The sequence below is a fragment of the Tupaia chinensis genome, unplaced genomic scaffold (assembly GCF_000334495.1).
Source record: "Tupaia chinensis unplaced genomic scaffold, TupChi_1.0 Scaffold000359_1, whole genome shotgun sequence".
NCBI classification, from domain to species: Eukaryota; Metazoa; Chordata; class Mammalia; order Scandentia; family Tupaiidae; genus Tupaia; species Tupaia belangeri.
The window spans coordinates 2,429,921-2,443,328 of NW_006159855.1; the positions used below are offsets into that span (position 1 = coordinate 2,429,921).

At 50.3% G+C, this 13,408-nt stretch overlaps 1 protein-coding gene, 1 long non-coding RNA gene and 1 pseudogene across 3 annotated transcripts; 1 reads left to right on the plus strand and 2 right to left on the minus strand.

Moving 5' to 3' along the window:
• The first annotated feature begins 68 nt into the window (after nucleotides 1–68).
• On the plus strand, nucleotides 69–1,795 carry LOC106735337 (uncharacterized). 2 transcript variants are annotated; one of them, XR_001370678.2, is made up of 3 exons: nucleotides 69–169; nucleotides 1,360–1,444; nucleotides 1,547–1,795. It is a non-coding gene; the product is annotated as an uncharacterized LOC106735337 (long non-coding RNA). The 2 variants fall into 2 exon arrangements; XR_001370677.2 differs by having other exon boundaries at nucleotides 1,363–1,444.
• NMB (neuromedin B) lies at nucleotides 1,773–5,313 on the minus strand. The gene is given in 4 exon segments (XM_006152841.3): nucleotides 1,773–1,847; nucleotides 3,951–3,979; nucleotides 3,982–4,107; nucleotides 4,700–5,313. Coding segments are annotated over 4 exon segments (348 nt in total). The 5' UTR covers nucleotides 4,857–5,313; the 3' UTR covers nucleotides 1,773–1,811.
• A 2,869-nt stretch (nucleotides 5,314–8,182) lies between these two features.
• On the minus strand, nucleotides 8,183–9,148 carry LOC102488687 (protein Flattop pseudogene; annotated as a pseudogene).
• Between the last annotated feature and the right edge of the window lie 4,260 nt (nucleotides 9,149–13,408).

The following is a 13,408-nucleotide window of genomic DNA, read 5'->3' on the forward strand; positions in this document are numbered from 1 at the left end:
CCCCCATCCCCACCCCCCCGGGCCGGCGCGCGCAGGCGCAGCCCTCTCGCGATAAGTGGGAGCAGCGGCCGGGACGCGGGGCGGGCGGTCGTACCGCGCTGCGGTGGGCGCGCTGTCCCCTCGCGGAGCTCGGGCTGGGAGTTCCCTGGCAAAAGCTCCGAAAAATGCGGTAAAAGCAGGGGATCCCTGATGTCAGTTCTGAGCGGGGCCTAAGGGGCCAAGCACCCCTCCGTTTTAGGGTTAGGGACAGGTATTTGTAGACCAGAGAGGGGTGGTCAATGCCCCAGAACCAGATGTGCTAGATACAAGACCATCAGGTTAAATCTGAATTTTAGGAGAACAATGAATACCTTTAGTCGTAGGATTATGTCCATATAATATTTAAGACTTTTGTTTTTGGTAAAAAAAAATTGTTTCGAGCCAGCCATTGACATGGTGGTTAAGGTGGCTGGATCCTACGTGACTGACTGCCGGTTCAGACCCAGACCTGTGGCTTGAAAAATGTGCTGGGTGTGTGTGGCCTATGTGCCCAAAATCCCGAGAGGAGAATGGAGAAGGGATTGCAGCATGGCCATCTAACCTGGGGTTGAGCTCTCACTTTCTCTTCTCTCTTGCACTCTTTTTTTTTTTTTTTAAGTATTTATTTAGTTTTACTTACTTATTATTATTCTTCAGTTTGATCAGAGAGAGAGAGAAACATACAGAGCAAGTGAGAAAGCCAGCCACCAGGTCTGGGACTCAAACTACGGTTGACTGTGTGGAAATCCAGTGCCTTAACCACCATGCCACCTGCTGGCCCTTGCTCTCTCTTTAATCTCTCTGGCACATATGCCCTATAACAAAACTGGGAAAAAAAGTAGTTTACCTAAAGTTTGAACTTAACCCTTCATGCTATTTTGATTTATTATCTCTGGCAACTCTATGGATGGCCAGGTGGGAGCACAGCAGCTGGCAGGCTCTCTCCCATAGATGCAGTAGGCGCTCCTCTCAAAGCTCAGGGTAGGTGGGAACCAGCAGTTAGCGTAATGGCTATGTCGCTGGACTCCCACGTAGTCGACCGTGGTTCACGTCCCGGACCGGGTGGCTTAGAACTCACGCCGGGCGCGTGTGCGTGCGTGCCCAAGATCCCGAGAGGAGAATGGAGGAGAAGGGATTGCGGCGTGACCATCCCCCCTGGGGGGTGATTTCTTGCTTTCTGTCTCTATGTCTCTCTCTGTCTGGCTGGCGAGCGCACCCGCCCTATAGCCGGGGTGGGGAGGGGGGAACCTCTCCAAAAGCTCAGGGTGGGAAAGAATTGTAGGTTAGAGTATGCAGCCTCCTTTTCTAGACATGGAAACACAAGATATTTGTTTGTACCAGTAGGTGGCAGAGGTGAGAGCAGGACCTGGCCTTCAGCAGGTACCTGCTTGCTGAATGAGTGAATGGAGTCCAGAGTCAGTGCCAGGTTGGTGCCCATGGCATGGAGTGTGCTGGGCTTTTGGTCACCAACCCCATCACACTGAACATCTAACTCTCAAATATCCTTTCCCTCCCATTCTTTTCAAAGTAACTGGAAGAAGACCAGGCGTTCTACTGTAAAGAGCAAGGCTTTATTCACAACTTCAACAGGGAAGCAAGAAATACAGCAAGAACATAGTTTGTGTCTGCATCAGCACTATTCCTGGCGACCCGACCAGAAATCACAGTTATGGGGTGAGAGATTTGAGCTCAGGACTTACATCCTGACGGGGCCACTATGAGGGTTCCATTCAGCACCTTCCCTGGCTGAGCACAATCTACGCCGTGTTGTCCTGTCTGCCCCATTGTTGGCATCATTTCTGCAGTATTTGCACCAGCAGCCTCCTGTACTGAAGGAAAACATATGGAAGGATGGGGAAGGAGGCAAATGACAGGGCATCCTGCCGTCCCTAAGTGCTAGGCATTCAGAGGTGAGCAGAGGCAGGCTCTCTGCTGAAGCAGGCCCCTTTGCACCCTTCTCTGTAAAGGGCCTACAGTGGGTTGGGGCAGAGTTCTCTGTGAATACAGCCCTAACCTCACAGGGCAGTCCCCACAGTCAAGGAGGTCATGGAAGTGAAGTCCAGGGACAGTGCCCAGCTAGGCACTGCTTGCTCTGGGAGTCTAGTTGGTTTGCATGTTTCAAATCTTCAAAACCAATGGCCACAGAGGTGACATTGGCTCCCTTTGGACTCAGCCAGGTCAAGCTCCAAACCCTAACTTCTGAGGTCCCTGAGGGTTGGGGTTATGTGCATCAGGAGGTCAGGGATTGTGAACTGGGGCTGGGAATACCCTTCCTTCTATGCTGGGCAGTGGGGGTGTGAAGGCGAGGTATCACCAGGGAGATCACAGACCGGTTGGAACTGCTTACTGAGTGCATTTTATGTGTCCAGCACCACACTGAGCATGTGACGTAAGTGGCCTTATTTTATTTATTTATTTTTGATTGCCAGAATGCGCACACACACACCAGAGAGAGAGAGAGAGAAATGGACAGGGAATGGTCAGGTGGCAATCCCTTTGCCTCCATTTCTCCACAAGGTCAGAAGTTGGGGTATGTGCCCACATACACATGCCCAGTGTGTCGCTCAAGCCACCAGGATTCAAAACACAATCGCCCGTGTGGGATCCTGCTTCCTTGGCCACTAGGCTTTGGGGCTGGCCCATAAAAGGTCTCATTTAATGAGAGACGGGCCTATTACTACCTCCATTTCATGAACAAGGAAGATGAGGCTTAGAGAGGCTAATTAACATTCTAAATTCATACAGCTCCTAAGTAAAAGGCTAGATTATAAACCCAGCATGGGACCAGCAGTTAGCATAATGGCTATGTCGCTGGACTCCCATGTAGTCGACTACGGTTCCGGTCCCAGACCCGTGACTTAAATTCACGCAGGACATGTGTGTGTGCGTGCCCAAGATCCTGAGAGGAGAATGGAGGAGATGGGATTGCGGCATGGCCATCCCCCTTGGGGGGTGATTCTTAGATTCTGTCTCTATGTCTCTCTCTGTCTTTCTGGCGAGCACTCGCGCCCTATAGCAAAACCTCAAAAAGAAAAAAGAAAAAACCAGCCCCACACACTCGTCAGAGCCCACACTGTTACCTCACACTGCCTCTGCACACAGCAAGAAGTAGCTAGGAGGGTAGTGGGCATGGGGACAAGACCAGGAGCAGGAAACGGGAGCCACTACTCAGCCAGGTGAGGCATTCGGCTGGCTTAGCTCCATCTTTGGAGCCTGGAACCCCCCACATCCTGGTCAGTAAATAACAGCCAACAATGATTTGGGGCCCTTCTCCCCATCTAGTGATTTCTAGAGGCATTTTTGGTTTTCATAATTTGGAGAGTATATACTGGCACCTGGAAGGTAGAGACTGGGGTGCTGCTGAGCATCCTCCAATGCACAGGAGAGCCCCCAAGACAAAGGATGTCCCACCTAGGATGTCAGGCGTGCTGCTGCTGATAGACCCAGTGCTGCCTACAAGGCAGACTAGTGACTGGTCATGGTAAACAGGGTCCGGGCTCTGTCTCAGCTGCCAGCTGACTTTGCTTCCTCTCTCTGGGCCTCGGGATCCCAGCTTTAGCCCCAAGCACACATGTGGCAGGGCAGAAGTGGACCTGACTAATGCAGCAGGGGATAGCTGAGATGGGGCAAGGCTGTGTGGACAGGAGGAGAAGGGTCCTGCTGGGAGAGGCTGGAAGCCCATGACTTCAGACTGGGCAGTGATCTAGGTAAACCTTCTTTCCTACATCTTGCTCCGTGGGATCTGCTGGAAGGTGTGCTCACTCTTTGAGCTCTGGGTCAAAGGCAGAGCCTGGAAGCCGGCTTTCTGAGTTCGCACCTGTCATGCCCTGCCAGGGTAGCCCATGCTGGGTGGTAATTCTTCCTACACTGGACCCAGAGGTGGCTCTGGTACTGAGCTGTCCTGGTACTGGGAATGGGGAGTTCTGGCTTACCTGGGTCTGGGGTGCTGGGCCACTGAGGCCTTCAGCATGAGGATCTTGAGTAGGTCATGACTCAGTTGCAGTCTCTGGTCCCTCAGGGAGGGGTCAAGAGCCGTTCCCAGGGGAGATGGGCTGGGGTGCTCCAGACTCTTCTTGCCCATGAAGTGACCTAGAAAAGAGGTGCCAAAGCTCAAGAAAGTCAGGAGCAAGGATCCACCCCAGTGAGGAGCTTCCTCTTCTCTTCTGCCTTTCAGTTCTAGTGGCAGGGAGACCCCGACCTTCCTCCTCCTCACCAAGGAGCCACAAAGGGCTGTGGGTCAGGGAGGCCTGCTAGCTCACCTCCCCTGAACAGGTGGGAGTGGAGAGCATGGCTCAGCTGGAAGGAGGGGGTGCTGGCCTGGGTGGAGGGACACTGCCCCTTGTGCTGCCTGCATGGCCAGGGGTGGGAACGGGCAGGGGAGGAGGTGGAGAACAAAGAGGTGCGGTAGGTAGGTGGAGGTGCAGAGGACACACGAGAGGTTAGCAGATTCTGCAAGTCCTGTCTCAGGGCAGGGACACCAGGGGACAGGCAGACGTGGACCGGACCCAAGCACACTGGCTAGGTGATCCTAGTTAGCCAGTAACTAGCCTGGCTAGTCTCAGGTCTCCCATCTGTTAAAGTAGGAGCCTCAGCGTCGCCCACCACCAGCTCAGACACTGGTGTCTGTGGCTGATAAGTGGCAGGAGTAATATGGGGTTCGAAGGGGTCCCCAAAGACTTACCGGTGGCCCAGAGGTTGCCCCGCGGGTGCACTCGGATCTTGCCGGCTTGGCTGCGGGGCTCCGGGAGATCCCAGCTGAGCGGGGCGGTGCCCGCAGCCAGCAGGGCGAAGAGCAGGAGGCTGCCAAGTAGTCGCGCGCCCCCCGCCCGCCGGGCCATGCTGTGCCCGACCGCGGCTCGCTGGGCTCTGCTATGTTTGGCTCAGTCTGCAGGCGCTGCCGGGCTGCCCGAGCTGGCAGTGCAGCCTCCCCTCCTTTTAAACCCCGGCCTCTGGAGGCGGGGCCAGCTCCGCCCTCGCCGAGACCCTCGGGCAGGACTCTGGGTCCCGGCTCCTCCTCTCAGATCTGCACGCAGCCCGGCGTGGGCACCGCTTCCTTCAGGGGGTTCTGACCGCTGCCCACCCATCGGGCTAAGGGCTTGGACCCCGGCAAGCCGGCTCCGCTGGCCGATGCCACTCTCTCCAGTAGTTCCTCAGCCCTGAACTTCTCTTGATGAGCGTGGAGTTGGGGCGAGGACCAGCTTCCCATGTGTCACGGGCAGTTTTAGTGTCACAGTACAACCAAGCGCGAGGACCGGAGGGAATCCATGCATTAACCGCCGCCACCACTCCACTAGCGGGGATCGTCTGGGGACAGCTCACTCCAGATAGTCTGGGTATGTCCTGCCAGGCTGCAGGTGCTTGGACGGGGAAGGTGGGATGGAGGGTGGGGAGGAGGAGCCAGGCTGAGGAGTGGGTGGCCCGCTGGAGGGTCCAACCCATCAGCTGGACAGGGCAGACCTCTGGGTCGGGAGATAAAGAGTGCTGCACCGCGAGTCCACACACAGGCGGTGGAGCCTCGCTGAGCCTCGCCTTCACTGTGCAATGGGCATAACCACACTGCCCTCCTGCTAAACTTTTTTTTCTCTTTTTTTAAGGTTTTTGCCATAGGGTGCATGTGCTCACCTGAGAGATACACCCAGGAGGGATGGCCACACCGCAACCCCTTCCCCTCCATTCTCCTCTCAGGATTTTGGGCACAAACATACAGGCACCCAAGGTGATTTTGAAGCAGTTGGATCCGGGACTGGGACCGTGGTCAGCCATGTGGGAATCCAGTACCTTAATCAACATGCCGCATTTTCTAAAATGTGTTGGTGGGTGCCTATGCTTGCTAGAGGGACAGAGCTACTGAGAAAGGGAGGAAGCACCCCCTGTCCCATGGAGAGTGGTCACAGCTCAATCCCTTCTCTACCATTCTCTCAGGTTTTGGGGGATGCATGCACACATGCCCAGTGTGCTTCTCAAGCTACAGGGTCCAGGATGCAAACCCCACAGTCAGCCATGTGGGATCCAGCTCCCTTAACTACTAGGCCACCAAGCTGGCCCAATATGTATTTTTTTAATTTTAAAAAGAATTATTTATTCAATTCTATTTTATGGAATTGAATTATTATTATTATTATTAAAAATGGACCAGAGAAAGGGAAAGCAAGAAAGCAGGCCGCCAGGTCTGGGACTCAAACCACGGTCAGCCACGTGGGAGTCCAATGCCTTAACCAGTACACTACTTGTTGGCCCTCAATGATGTATTTTTTTAGCACAACTATTTTGTGACAGAGAGCAGCTATCATACAGGACCTGCTCTCTCACACCCAGCACTCTGTCCTCCCAAAGAGCTGTCTGGACTTGTTTGGAAATAACTCTCGGAGTGGTGGCATCGCAGATGAGCAGGAGAGGACACTGTGCTCCAGACTGTTTTATTTTCGGTTCAGCCTCTACTGAGCACTGGTGTGTTCAGAGCATGAGGCTTGGGAAAGGACGAGGGGAGGCAAAGAGCATTCCCTGCTCCCAAAGGCATTCGCTGTCTTGTTCAAGAGAGAGGACACAGAGGAATGAATCCTGGAGGGGAGTGCAGACCAATCTCCGGACGCCAGACCCCTCCCTGGAACACTGCCACGGTCAGCCACGAGAACCTGCATCTGGCGACAGAACCTGCATCTGGCTGGCTCAGTAATGGGGCCTGCAGTTATTAGGCTTGTGCATCTCTAGCTCAGCAAGGCCTGCTAGTTCTAGGGATCACCACCCTAGAAGAGGACACTTACACAAGAAGCTGGCTGTCATGCTTCCAGGAGCATGACACACAGGACAGGGACACTCATTTTTGGTCCTTTTCCCATCTCCTTCTCACCCCCCGCCCTGGCATTTACACCTTTCTTGTCACAGCTTAGCCATGGTGTACAGATATAGCTCTTATCACCTCCCCCTCCATAATAATCATTCCCTTTGCCACTGCTCCCTCTCCTCTACATCCATCACACCCCATCTTAGCCACTCCACAGACATAGAAATTGGTGGGAGCATGCAGCCGTTGGTATTTAGGGATTGCTGCCTCACTGAAATGCATGAAGGAGCTCTACTAGGTAGATTTCCCTCTCATTTTATAGGTGGGAACAGGCCCAGGAGGGAGCCTGTTGTTCAGTTGCCCAAACTTCTCACTGGATTCAGACTTCGGGCCTGTCTGGACCACTGTATTAGATCCCCAAGCTAAGAGGGGCACATCCATCCATCCATTCATCCCCCTCACCACATTTCTTTTTTTTCCTTTCATTTGGCCAGAGACCACATGCACTTGCCAGGGAGAGATAGAAAGAGAAAGCAAGAGAATGAGAGAGAGAGAGAAAGAGAGAGAGAAAACTCCTCCCCCCATGGAGGATGGTCATATCGCAATCCCTTCTCTATTTCTCCCTCCTTTCAGGGTTTTGGGCATGCACACATGCACTTGGCATGTTTTCCAAGCTATTGGGTCTGGGGCTTGAACTGCACAGTTGATCATTTGGGATCCAGCTGCCTTAACCACCATGCCACCAGCAGAGTTCAACACCAAGGTGAGTTTCGATTTCACAGGGAACACAGAATAGGAGTGGGCACTGCATGGAGTTTCACTTCTCTTCTGCAGGTGACACTAGGACCTTGGGTTCTATCTACTCTGACAGATTTATTCATATTTAAGTCAAGCTTTCTTGGGTACAGCCTGGCTTTGCAGCTCAAAAGTGGCTCCTGACACCATTGGGACCATTTGACAGCTCCACACAGGGAAAAGGGGCCTCTGTGTACCCTGGAGAAAGCACTGGGCCAGCAGCTCGATAGCCACCTCTAAAACACGGTCTACAGAGAGGAGCACTCTGCATGCCTCAGGGGAGATGGGAGGAACAGCTGGGAGGCTGGCTTGCCCAAGGGAGTGCTAGGCTCTGAGTGTGGCCCAGATCTCAACTGCCAACTGTTCCCTAAATCCACCCTGATGGCATGGGAAGTACAAAGACCTCCCTCCCACGAGGAAAGGCTGACGATGAATCATATGGAGGTACATGGGGAAGATCCTCAGAGCTCGCATTAAAAAAAAATTTGAAAACCAATGTTTATTTTAAACATGTGCCTTTAGTCCCAACCCCACAATTTCTCTGTTCCACATTCCCAATGGTGGGGCCAGAGACCTTATTTACTTCACTCAACCTCTAGGTAGGTTTTCTCTGTGTGGCGCCTTGGTCCCTTCTGAAGTTCCAGGTTTGCATTTCTGGACCTCAGATACATTAGGGCCCTGTGAGTGTTCTGACATACACGGGCATCCCAGTGGGGTCTTAGGACAGTTGCCTGAGCTTTGGGGACCTGGAGTGTGACCTGCAGAGGGCTGTGGGTGTTGGAGTTGATCTGGGAAATTGAAGTTGGCAGCTGGAGGGCTTGGAATGATGGTCGGGCTTGGTGCTTGTTGTATAGCCTTTGTGACAGACTTCCTCCCAAAGCTGATAGGATTCATGGGTCTCACCTAAGATTGCAGGACATAGCCCACTGGAGGCCTTGAGTAAATCAGGATTTTTTTGTATCCACTTGGTGAAGGAGGCGGCGCCAGCAGTTGTACAGTAGGCCAGGGTCATCTGGGCAGTGGGTATCCTCAGAAGCATTTGCCAAGTGCCCATGAAGGAACCCCAAGGACTTGCCTTGGAATAGGGCATTGAAGGCAACAGATGACCATGGTCATTGGTGATAATCTGAGTGTAGCCTTCATGGGGAGAGATCCTCTCCTTGGTGGGCTTGGCGGGAGGCAGTTCTGCAGATACTTGGATGAAAAAGTTTTCTCATACTGGCTGGCACCGCAGTTAGTGGCCATGATCCTGTGCTGTTCCAGAGCTCACTCTTGACACCCAGGATTCCATGACATTTGAGGTCACCCACAAATACGGATGAAAATGTGCATAGGTTCACAGGACATTCCCAGCGGTAAGTAACGAGGTGACAGATATATGGCAAATACAGTTATAACCAGCACTAACAAAATATTAGTGACATTTTTTAAATGAAAAATTGCTTGAGATAATGTATATATTACTGTTTTTGCTGTATTTTCATTAGATTGAAATTGATGAAACCACTTTTCCACAACTCAGTCTTTTTTGATTTTTTCTTTCTTTCTTTTAGTTTGCCATAGGGTGCATGCACTCAGAGAGAGATAAAGTGAGAAATCGCTCCCTTGGGGGATGACCATACCACAATCCCATCTTTCATTCTCCTCATGATTCTGGGCATGCACACACATGTGCTTGGTACATGTGTTATTTCCCAGCACCTGGGTCCGGGACTTGAACTACAGAGTCTGCCATATGGGATCCAGCTGCCTTAACCTCCATACTACCTGCTGGCTCTCACTGTTTTTTTTTTTTCCCTTTTCTTTTGTTTTTCTTAAGAGAGATTCTTGCTATAGGGTGTGCACACTTGCCGGAGAGACAAACAGAGAGACTGAAAGTGAAATTTCACCCCCTGTGGGGGATGGCCATGTCGCAATCCCTTCTCCTCCATTCTCCTCTCAAGATTTAGGTCATGCATACATACACAACCGGAGTGACTTTAAGCTGCTGGGTCCAGGACTCGAATTGCAGTTCACGGGAGTCCAACAACATAACCTTTATGCCATCTACTGGTCCTTCAATGTTTTTTTCTACTTTCTTCTTTTTGTTTAAGAGAGATTTTTGTTATAGGGCACATGTGCCCACTGAAGAGAAGACAGAAAGCGAGAAATCACCCCCCTGGGGGGGATGGCCACACAGCAATCCCTTCTCTTCCCTTCTCCTCTCAGTATTTTGGGCACACATGTACATGTGCCTGGCTGAGTTTTAAGCCACCAGGTTCAGGTCCGAAACTGTGATCAACTACGTGGGAGCCCAGTGACATAACCATCACACCATCTGCTGGTCCCAAAACACTGTTATTTTAAATGTCTTCTTTATTCAAGATAGTGTGTGTGTGCGTACCTGAGAGAAAGGAGCACCCTCCACAGGGGGCCTGGTCATGCCACAGTCCCTCTCTTCCAGTCCACCAGCCAGTCAGAGCTGGCACTCACACACATGCCCAGTGTTTCAGGATGACTGGGCCAGGGACTCACACCACGTCGCCATGTGGGATCCGGCATCTCTGGAGCAGCACATTAGCGCTGCACCACCATGGAGCCAGCCCAACATGAATTACGATGGAAATCTTTCAGAAACTGAAATGGCCAAAATACCAAATGTTTTAAGGCGATATTCAAGAAAGGAGAAAATACCTGCACCTAGTGAGAAATGCAAGATGACGCCAACACTGGCTAGGAAAGCTGAGAGGCTGCTGCTCAGCTCAACGGCTCGAGTGCTCTGAGAAGCACCTGCAGTTCTTTAGGTGGAATAGTCATGTACGTCCAGCAAATATTTTTATAACTAAAATAAGTACTCTTTCAAGACCAAAGAGATTTAAATACCTGGAAATCTACCAGAAAAACTGCACTATTTCTAGGAGATTTACCCATGTGAGCAAATCCCCAGGTGAGAAACTAGAACCCCTGAAGAAGTCCCAGTGGGTTTGCAGTGGTGGGAGGACAGGGTTATGACATTGGCATTTTGACTTGGTAAAAGCAGCAGACTTTGGCTCCACTGTGCATGGACCTGGGGACCCTGGACAAGTCCCTTAACTTCTCCTGGTGTCTCTTCATAAAGTGGAGGTTGTTTTGAAGTTTATTAAAGTGGAATTTTGCTATTGCAGTATTTACTTTGGTTTTTGTATATGGTTCCTGGCTCACAAGTATTTGGCCTTTTGTCCTTAGTTCCTGAAGCTCCCCGAGGTACGTCAGGGAACTGGTTGTAAAATCAAAACCCTCATTCCAGACGGGTCCTGCCCCATACCTGGGAGGAAGGAATACTGCACAGAGAGGCTAAGAAGAATCTCAACAGACAAGCCCGAAAGGGATTCCTCAGTGTCTCTTAGCATAAGATCATTCCTTTTGTCCAATCGCATTTCTACACAATTGCCCATGCTTCCTCCAATCATGCCTCTGAGATGAAGTCTCCATAAGAAGTCCAAAAGAACAATAACTCTCTTGGAGGGTTCAGAGAGTCTGGATAGGTGAACATGGGAAGCTAGAAGGAAGGGACTCATCCATGTGCTGGGAGGGTGGTGAACCCTAACTCCACAGAGACTCCATAGCCCAGTCTATGCATGTCATCATCTGGCTCTTTATTTGTACCTTTTGAAGTATCTCATAATAGGGCCAGCAGGTGGTGTGGTCGTTAAGGTGTTGGACTCCTACATGGCTAATTCTGGTTCAAGTCCTGGACCTGGCAGCTTGCTTTCACACTCTCCTCTCTCTCTCTGGTCAAATTGAATAATAATAAAAAAGAAATAAAACTGAATAAATAATTCTTTTTTTTCCAGAGGTTTTTGCTACAGGGTGTGTACACTTGCCTGAAAGAGACAGAGAGAAAGCGAGAAATCACCCCCCAGGGGGGATGGCCACACTGCAATCCCTTCTCCTCCATTCTCCTCTCAGGATCTTGGGCATGCACACACACACGCCCAGCATGAGTTTAAGCCACCAGGTCCGGGTCTCAAACGGCAGTCAACTACATGGGAGTCCAGCAACATAGCCATTACGCCAACTGCTGGTCCCTGCATAAATAATTCTTTTTTAAAAAAGTATCTTATAATAAACCAGTAAATATAGTTAAATGTTATCCAGAGTTCTGTGAGTTTAGCAAATTAATTGAGCCTAAATAGTGAATCAGGGACTCCTTGACATGTAGCCAGTTGATTAGAACTTCCAGAAGCTCAGCTTGAGACTGGCCTCTGAAGTGGGAGCAGACTTAAAGGACTGAGACCTCCACCAGTAAACATCTGATGCTCTCTCCAGGTAGAGTGTCAGGATTAAACTGAATTATAAAACGCCTGGTCAGTGTCTGTGCAGAACTGCTTGCCTGCTTGCTCGCTGGCGGGAAGAAATTCCCACACATTTGTTCATGGAAGTCTTCTATATGGATTGCTGCGAGTATAAGGAAAACAGTATGAGTTCCCCCCACCCCCAGTTAAAATTATAAAGCACTCACCAGAGTACCTGGCACATTCTAAGTACTCAATATTAGCTGGATCTGGGGAAAAGCAAAGCCTGTCTTAAATCTGAAAGCCATCACAGGGGAGTTCCCCGGATAGCAACCAGGGCTATGGTGTTGGCACAACAGCGCCTGGTCCTGGCAAAAGCCTAATACATTGCGACATGTTTGATGAAATAAAATGCCAACACATCTATCTGAACTCTCGACCAATTCTGAGAAAATAATTCTATGTAGCATGCTGGCTTTTTTGGGTTAAATAAGTTGTGCTAAGAGCTTTGATCAAAGCTTGGTGCTAGCTGATTTACTTACTCGCTTGACATTAAGTCCCGAGCACAAATTCTTCTAACTAGGCTCCTTTGAATTAAAATGGAATCCAGGGGCCAGCAGGTGGCATGGTGGTTAAGGCCGTTGGACTCCCACATGACTGACTATGGTTCAAGTCCTGGACCTGGTGGCTTGCTTTCTCACTCCCTAACCACCCCCACCCCCATCCCTCTCTGGTCACATTTAAAATAAATAAATAAAGTTCAATAAAGTAATAATTAAAAAATAATTTTCTAATAAAATAAAATGGAATCCAGTTTATCAATATAAATAGATGAGTCAATTAGTATAACAATTTTAGAGAAATGATTCTTTTTTGTTGTTACATTTTGCCAGATGGTGGTGGACGGGCCTGGAGAGAGATAAAGGGAAAGTGAGAAAGCACTCCCTGGTGGGGGGATGGCCATGCTGTAACCCTTTCTCCATTTTCCTCTCAGGATTTGGGGGTATGGATAGCATGTTTTCTGAGCCACCGGGTCCAAGACTTCAACAGTGCAGTCAGCCAAGTGGGATCCAGACACCTTACCTACCATGCCACCCACTGGCCCAAAAAATAATTTTTTTTTTTTTTTAAGATTTATTGATTTAATTCAGGAAGTCACCAAATAGATATTTCTGGATTCAGGTGATGGCAACAAGAACAAAATGATGGGGTAAATGCAGGACTTAGTAAGTGACTAGGTATAACAGGAAAATGAAAAACCTAGGTGAAGCTCCTTCATAAAAAAAGTGAAGGGGCCCAGCAGGTGGTAGAGTCATTAAGGTGCTGGACTCCCAGATGGCTGAATGTGGTTTGAGTCCCAGATCTGGCAGCTTGAATCACACCGGGTACATGTGCAAAATCCCAAGAGGACAACTGTGGAAAAGGGATTGTGCTGTGGCCATCCCTCCGGGGTGGGGTGGGGGGGTGGTTTCTCACTTTCAGTCTCTCTCTGTCGCTCCAGTGAGTGCACACACCCTACTGCAAAAATCTCTCTTCACAAAAAAATGTGAAATATGAAAGG